Genomic DNA, 8,297 nt, shown 5'->3' with positions numbered 1-8,297 from the left:
TCTCTCTCTCTCTCTCTCTCTCTATACTTCTCTCTTTCTCTCTCTCTCTCTCTACTTCTCTCTCTCTCTCTCTCTCTCTCTACTTTTCTCTCTCTCTCTCTCTCTCTCCTTCTCTCTGTCTACTTCTCTCTCTCTCTCTGTCTCTCTCTCTTGCTCTCTCTACTTCTCTCTCTCTACTTCTACTTCTCTCTCTATTTCTCTCTCTCTATACTTCTCTCTTGCTCTCTCTCTCTCCTTCTCTCTCTACTTCTCTCTCTTTCCCTACCTCTCTCTCTCTCTCTCTACCTCTCTCTCCCTACCTCTCTCTCTCTCTCTCTACCTCTCTCTCTCTACCCCTCTACTTCTCTCTCTACTTCTCTCTCTCTATACTTCTCTCTTGCTCTCTCTCTCTCTCTCTCTCTCTCTCTCTCTCTCTCTCTCTTTACTTCTCTCTCTACCTCTCCCTACCTCTCTCTCTCTCTACCTCTCTCTCTCTCTACCTCTCTCTCTCTACTGTTTTCTTGCTCTCTCTCTCTCTCTCTCTCTCTCTCTCTCTCTCTACATCTCTCTCTCTCTCTTTCTCCCTCTCCCTCTCTCTCTACCTCTCTCTCTCTCTCTTTCTCCCTCTCCCTCTCTCTACTTCTGTCTCTCTCTCTCTCTCTCTCTCTCTCTCTCTCTCTCTCTCTCTCTCTCTCCCCCTACCTCTCTGCCTTTATCTATCTCCCTCTACTTCTTTCTCTCCCTACTTCTCTCTCTCACTCTCTCTCCCCCACTTCCTCTACTTCTCCCTACCCCCCCCCCCTCTCTCTCTCTCTCTCTCTTTCTCTCACTCCCTTCCTCTACCTCTCACTACTCCCCCTCTCTTACTCTTTTCTTCCCACCCTTGTGTGTGTGTGTGTGTGTGTGTGTGTGTGTGTGTGTGTGTGTGTGTGTGTGTGTGTGTGTGTGTGTGTGTGTGTGTGTGCAAAAGGAAGACGTCCGCAGTAGCCCGGTCACGTGACTGCTTCAGTCTCAGACAGAGGCAGCTTTGTTGTTTTTCCATCAGAAAAGTGCAGAAAAAATAAAAGGCAGCCAAACACACAACTTCACAACACAAATACACAAACAACACCATAAACACCACAACACATTAACAGTGCTACAAATAATCTCTCCATCGGTACTGCTTTCTCTTCTAACCTCCAATTTCTTTTTCATTATTCGACTGTTTATTGTTATAAACACTTTATAGGGTTTCCACCATGTGACATCATCATCATCATCATCATCATCATCATCATCATCATCACATAGCGATAATAACATTATATACATTCTAGATTTATTTATGTAAATACTTAAAGATATTGTGTGTTTTGGTGAAATATCTGCCGAGCTCTAATTGTCACTCAGTTAAAGACAAAGTGAATACAGAATTCTGGAATTCTTGATATTAATTTTGCAGCAGGACCATGACCCCAAACACACAGCCAATGTCATTAAGATCTATCTAGAGAAGAAGTAATAGCTTTGTTCTCCACAGAAGTCCTGATCTCAACATCATCGAGCCTGTCAAGATATTTGCAACCTACCTGCTGAGTTCCTTCGAAATCCATGTGCAAGTAAAGAAGAATTGATTGTGTTTTAGATACTAATGTCATTCAAATTCTCTTCTGTTCATTTCCTAAAATATTAACTTATATATATTTAAAGTTCTTGAGATGTTTGGGATTGACTGACCTTTATTTCTTCACTAATGATGGATCTTTTCTCTTTTTTTAACTGAGTGTTTCCTGTAATCTGGATTTGAACAGTAGCTGAAGAAGCACTAATAGTGATATTGACTCTGTACTCACACTTTCCTCTGCACAACACAACTAATGCTCTAAAGCACATTAAGAAGGTAAGAAATGTCCCAAATAAACTCCTGATCAGACTCACCTGTGACCTGAAACCCATTCCAGGTGACACCTCGTGAATCTGATGAGAAAGAACGTCATTAGTTTCGCCAAGTATCAAAGCATATAAATACATGTTTCAAATATAAAACATATTCTGGGTTCTTTAACATGTTTTTGTTTCCAGATGTGTTCTTTCATAATTTAGATTCTTCACTATTAATGTACAATTTTGAAAATCCACATATCAGTTTAAAGTAGATATTAATTGTGTAGCGTGATCGAGTTCTTTAGATTAAAGGTTCCAGGTAGAGCTAATTCACAGAACTAATAAAGTTTTCATGCGATAACTGTAACTGTTGTTTCAATTTAACTCTGTATATTGTGCATTATTTAACTGTCTGTGTTACTATTCGGTTACATGATGTCTGAACTGTAAAGTCCCTGTGTGTGTAAGTGTACTTGGTAATAAAGTTATTTCTGATTCTGAGAATTTATTTATTTCACTGAAACTCATCAGAGCGCCACTAGAGGGAGACAATCCTGGAGATGTAATGAGATTGAGATTGTAATGGGTTTGAGAGGGTGAGATAAACCCTTCTTTTTACAATTCTGCCATGTAAACGGTTAAACCGATTACTTTGTGTCTCCGCCATCACTTCAAGAGGTCAGGGGTCATCAAAAAGCAAAATGGCAGCGGCAAAATCAAACTGGAGTTTCACTGAAACAACACATTTATCAAATCCACTGAAGGAACTAATTATAATTCAGCGGCTGGATGGCAGGAAGGTTCGAAATATGGAATCGTTCAGAACAGTTTGTGAAAAATGTAAAGAAGCTGCAGCAGACCGCATCGTCGAACAAATCCGAAACACGTGGAAGACTTTCAATTTTTTAGTTACCATTCCAGCTCACTAAACTCCAGCAATACCACCTGCTCAAACCAGTCCTCACTACAGACCTTCATCCACATGCTTCTGCTTTCAGAGGAAGGAGAACTGATGAGATGCTCTGTGTAGATGCAGTGCCACCAAAAACTTTCCTCAGACCTTCCAGCAATAGTCGTCTTTTTCTTTCAGCTTCTCCCATTAGGGGGCGCCACAGCGGATCATCCGTCTCCATACCCCCCTGTCCTCTAAATCTGCCCCTTTCACACCAACTACCTGCATGTCTTCCCTCACCACATCCATAAACCTCCTCCTTGGCTCTTTTCCTCCTTCCTGGTGTCTCCATCCTCAGCATTCTCCTACTGATATTCCCCATGTCCCTCCTCTGCACATGTCCAAACCATCTCAATCTCACCTCCCTCACCTTGTCTCCAAAACGTCCTACATGCGTTTATGTTACTCTTCTATCACACAAACTGTTGCAGCAAACAGGACAGAGACTAATGTGCACATGTCACAAAATCATTCCGATTGAAAGTGTGGGCACGTGTAAACACCGCGTCGGATCAGAGAAGGTCTCGTGTAAACACCGCGTCGGATCAGAGAAGGTCTCGTGTAAACACCGCGTCGGATCAGAGAAGGTCTCGTGTAAACACCGCGTCGGATCAGAGAAGGTCTCGTTTAAACACCGCGTCGGATCAGAAAAGGTCTCGTGTAAACACCGCGTCTGATCAGAAAAGGTCTCGTTTAAACACCGCGTCTGATCAGAGAAGGTCTCGTTTAAACACCGCGTCTGATCAGAGAAGGTCTCGTTTAAACACCGCGTCTGATCAGAAAAGGTCTCGTTTAAACACCGCGTCTGATCAGAGAAGGTCTCGTTTAAACACCGCGTCTGATCAGAAAAGGTCTCGTTTAAACACCGCGTCTGATCAGAAAAGGTCTCGTTTAAACACCGCGTCTGATCAGAAAAGGTCTCGTTTAAACACCGCGTCTGATCAGAAAAGGTCTCGTTTAAACACCGCGTCTGATCAGAAAAGGTCTCGTTTAAACACCGCGTCTGATCAGAAAAGGTCTCGTTTAAACACCGCGTCTGATCAGAAAAGGTCTCGTGTAAACACCGCGTCGGATCAGAGAAGGTCTCGTGTAAACACCGCGTCGGATCAGAGAAGGTCTCGTTTAAACACCGCGTCTGATCAGAAAAGGTCTCGTTTAAACACCGCGTCTGATCAGAGAAGGTCTCGTTTAAACACCGCGTCTGATCAGAAAAGGTCTCGTTTAAACACCGCGTCTGATCAGAAAAGGTCTCGTTTAAACACCGCGTCTGATCAGAAAAGGTCTCGTTTAAACACCGCGTCTGATCAGAAAGGTCTCGTTTAAACACCGCGTCTGATCAGAAAAGGTCTCGTTTAAACACCGCGTCTGATCAGAAAGGTCTCGTTTAAACACCGCGTCTGATCAGAAAAGGTCTCGTGTAAACACCGCGTCGGATCAGAGAAGGTCTCGTGTAAACACCGCGTCGGATTAGAGAAGGTCTCGTTTAAACACCGCGTCTGATTAGAAAAGGTCTCCTGTAAACACCGCGTCGGATTAGAGAAGGTCTCGTTTAAACACCGCGTCTGATTAGAAAAGGTCTCCTGTAAACACCGCGTCGGATCAGAGAAGGTCTCGTGTAAACAGCCCCAAATCTTTTAATCGGAATGACAAAAACATTACACATGTAAACGTGGCTACTGTTACACTATACACTGTTACACAAGCCCCACACACACACACAAACACACACACACACACACACACACACACAGTTACACAAGCTACACACACACTACACACTGTTACACAAGCTACACACACACACTACACACTGTTACACAAGCTACACACACACACACACACACACTACACTGTTACACAAGCCACACACACTGTTACACAAGCCACACACACACACACACACACACAGTTACACAAGCTACACACACACACACTACACACTGTTACACAAGCTACACACACACTACACACTGTTACACAAGCTACACACACACACTACACACTGTTACACAAGCTACACACACACACTACACACTGTTACACAAGCCACACACACACACAACACAAACAAACTCCAGTAACCATCATCATCTACACATTTAAAGACAGACGTGATCTCCACTGTACTGCCTGACCAAGTGTTTTTCCTTTTCTATGTGTGTGTGTGTGTGTGTGTGAGTGAGTGTGTGAGTGAGTGTGAGAGAGAGAGAGAGAGAGAGAGAGAGAGTAAGAGAAAGAGAGAGAGAGAGAGAGAGAGCTGGTGGTTTACACAGGATCCAGCTCAGCAAACACAAATGATGTCAGAGTAGACCATATGTGTGTGTGTGAGTGTGAGAGAGTGAGATATGAACAGCACTGGCTTTAATGAGTGTGGATTTAGATTTTGCACTGCAGGTACACACACACACACACACACACACACACACACCCCACATCATCTGTGTGTGTGTGTTAAAGCACCTGCTGGATTTCCCATGAAGCATTACCATGATGGTGCTCTCTCACACTCACACACTCTCTCTCATCATCTGCTAAATCGGCGCTTCCTACGCTGCTCATGCAGAGGCCAGAGGGTTGCCATGACAACTAGCTACGTTAAGGACACCAGAGTAGTGTCACACAGAGATCTGAAACGCGCGCGTGCGTGTGTGTGTGTCATAGTACAGATGGTAACAGGGGAAGAATTCTCATCCAACAAAAGAATGATGGGAAATGGAGTGAAGGACACTTTCTTCTGAGAAGAAGTTGGCAGTGGTCACCATTACGTGTGTGTGTATGACATTCCATTAAGCATCCTTAAACATGTACCTAAGATGACCACACACACACACACACACACACACACACACACCACACACACACACACACACACACACACACACACACACACACACACAAACCTGAACTAAAATAAATAGACACACACACAAGTTGCCAAAACTGTGGACAGAAATCCATTATTTTATTGTGGCACCATAACAGAAGAGAAACTCTGGGTTTGGGTTGGGGTGTGTGTGTGTGTGTGTGTGTGTGTGTGTGTGTGTGTGTGTGTGTGTGTGTGTGTGTGTGTGTGTGTGTGTCATAGTACAGATGGTAACAGGGGAAGATTCCTTATCCAACAAAAGAATGATGTGAAATGGAGTGAAGGACACTTTCTTCTGAGAAGAAGTTGGCAGTGGTCACCATTACGTGTGTGTGTGTGTGTGTGTGTGTGTGTGTGTGATGTCCTTCTCCTACTCTGCATTGATAATATATAATCTACACCTTGACCCCAGTGTACATTACTGTGTCATGTTTAGTGTCCTTGATGCTACGTGTGTGTGTGTGTGTGTGTGTGTGTGTGTGTGTGTGTGTTTGGGTTTCAGTCATCATCACTGTGTTCAGCACGCTCGTCCTTGCTCTCGCTCAGCGTGCTCTCGTCGATGTTCTCGAGTGAGTCGGCATGTTGCAGTGAGAGCTCAGACAGCGCCATGCTGCTCAGGCGGCTCTGCTCAGGGTAAAGCCACGGCTTAAAGCCTGGACTGTGCTTCTGCTTCCACTCAGCGTACTTCACACATGCCCGTGCTATACGCTTCATCGCCTGCACACACACACACACACACACACACACACACACACAGTGCATGGCATACACATTATATCTTTACTTAAACTGTCATAATGTAAATGAGTACACACACACACACACACACACACACACACACACACACAGTGCATGGCATACACATTATATCTTTACTTAAACTGTCATAATGTAAATGAGTACACACACACACACACACACACACACACACACACACACACAGGGCAGGGCATACACATTATATCTTTATTTAAACTGTCATAATGTAAATGAGTACACACACACACACACACACACACACACACACACACACACACACACACACACACAGTGCATGGCATACACATTATATCTTTACTTAAACTGTCATAATGTAAATGAGTACACACACACACACACACACACACACACACACACAGGGCAGGGCATACACATTATATCTTTATTTAAACTGTCATAATGTAAATGAGTACACACACACACACACACACACACACACACACACACAGTGCATGGCATACACATTATATCTTTACTTAAACTGTCATAATGTAAATGAGTACACACACACACACACACACACACACACACACAGGGCAGGGCATACACATTATATCTTTATTTAAACTGTCATAATGTAAATGAGTACACACACACACACACACACACACACACACACACACACACAGGGCAGGGCATACACATTATATCTTTATTTAAACTGTCATAATGTAAATGAGTATATATATATACACACACACACACACACACACACACACACACACAGCATAAACACTACCCACTTTAGGAGCCAAAAGCTGGGAAGACTTATTTACCACCCACTTAGGAAGAGAACCTAAAAGAGAGAGAGAGAGAGAGAGAGAGAGAGAGAGAGAGAGAGAGAGAGAGAGAGAGAGAGAGAGAGAGAGAGAGAGAGAGAGAGAGAGAGAGACTCAGTTTTAATTGATAATATTTAGTCATTTGATGCATCAGATTTAATAGTAAACTATATGGCAGTGTATTAGGGCCAATATGAAAAAAAAAAAGAGAATTGGAAGGGGAGAGAGGAGTGAGGGAGAGGGAGAGGGAGAAAGGGAGGGGGAAAATGAATTTTTGAGTTTAAACTCCAAATTTTTAAGTTGGAAGGAAAAAAAACAGTTAAAGGTTAAAACTTACAAAAAAACCCACAAGTAAGAAATAAACTTTAACAGTTTTGTGTTTGAAATGTGGGGGTTGTGGGGGTTTTCTATCACGGAAGAAAATCGTTTATAATATGACAGCGTATTACAGCAAATATACAATTTTAACATTTTAAAGGACTAAAAAATTATAATAATTGGGGTGGGGGTGGGGTTTTCAAATCTGGCGATTCTTTGCTAAAAATAGCACGGGAATTGGAAATCCAAGGGAAAAGTAAAGTTTGATTAGATCTTCCACTCCAGGCATAACGCAAAACAAGTGCCATCTTTCCAACCTTAAAGTTTAAGTGTACATGCAGCTTTCCTCCTTGATAGAAAAAAAAAAACACAAATCCGTAACATTTTCCAAGTTTACAAAATTTTAACAAAAAAAAAAGTTTATCTTGTAAATTTGAGTTTTTTCTTTTTTTTTACAACTTAACAATTTTGAGTTTTAAACTCGGAAATTCCTCTCCCCTTCCAATTTTCTTTTTTATCCAATATTGGCCCTAAAACGTCTCATAAAACAAACACATCTACAAATATCTATTTCGTTTAAGCCACACCCCTCAGCTATATAGCCACACCCTCTATTCTATAGCCATGCCCCTTAGCTCTACAGCCACACCCCTTTATTATATAGCCACACCCTCAGCTCTATAGCCAAACCCAGCTCCACCCCTTTATGTTACACAGTGTGATGTTTCAGTTAAAACCCTTGTGTCATCAAAGCAGTGAT

At 42.6% G+C, this 8,297-nt stretch overlaps 1 protein-coding gene across 1 annotated transcript in view; it reads right to left on the bottom strand.

The window, feature by feature from the left end:
* Positions 1–5,728: 5,728 nt before the first annotated feature.
* Positions 5,729–8,297, bottom strand: part of stard10 (StAR related lipid transfer domain containing 10) — an 18,099-nt gene continuing 15,530 nt past the window's right edge. The window contains exons 5-6 of the mRNA XM_083549138.1: positions 7,184–7,236; positions 5,729–6,377 (exon numbers count right to left, since the gene is read on the bottom strand). Of these exons, the coding sequence (XP_083405264.1) occupies positions 6,159–6,377; positions 7,184–7,236 (272 nt within the window). The 3' untranslated portion in view covers positions 5,729–6,158. The remainder of the gene's footprint in view (positions 6,378–7,183; positions 7,237–8,297) is intronic.

This window comes from Silurus aristotelis (assembly GCF_946808225.1).
Source record: "Silurus aristotelis genome assembly, chromosome: 8".
Lineage (NCBI taxonomy): Eukaryota > Metazoa > Chordata > Actinopteri > Siluriformes > Siluridae > Silurus > Silurus aristotelis.
This window is presented reverse-complemented; position numbering and strand designations above follow the sequence as displayed.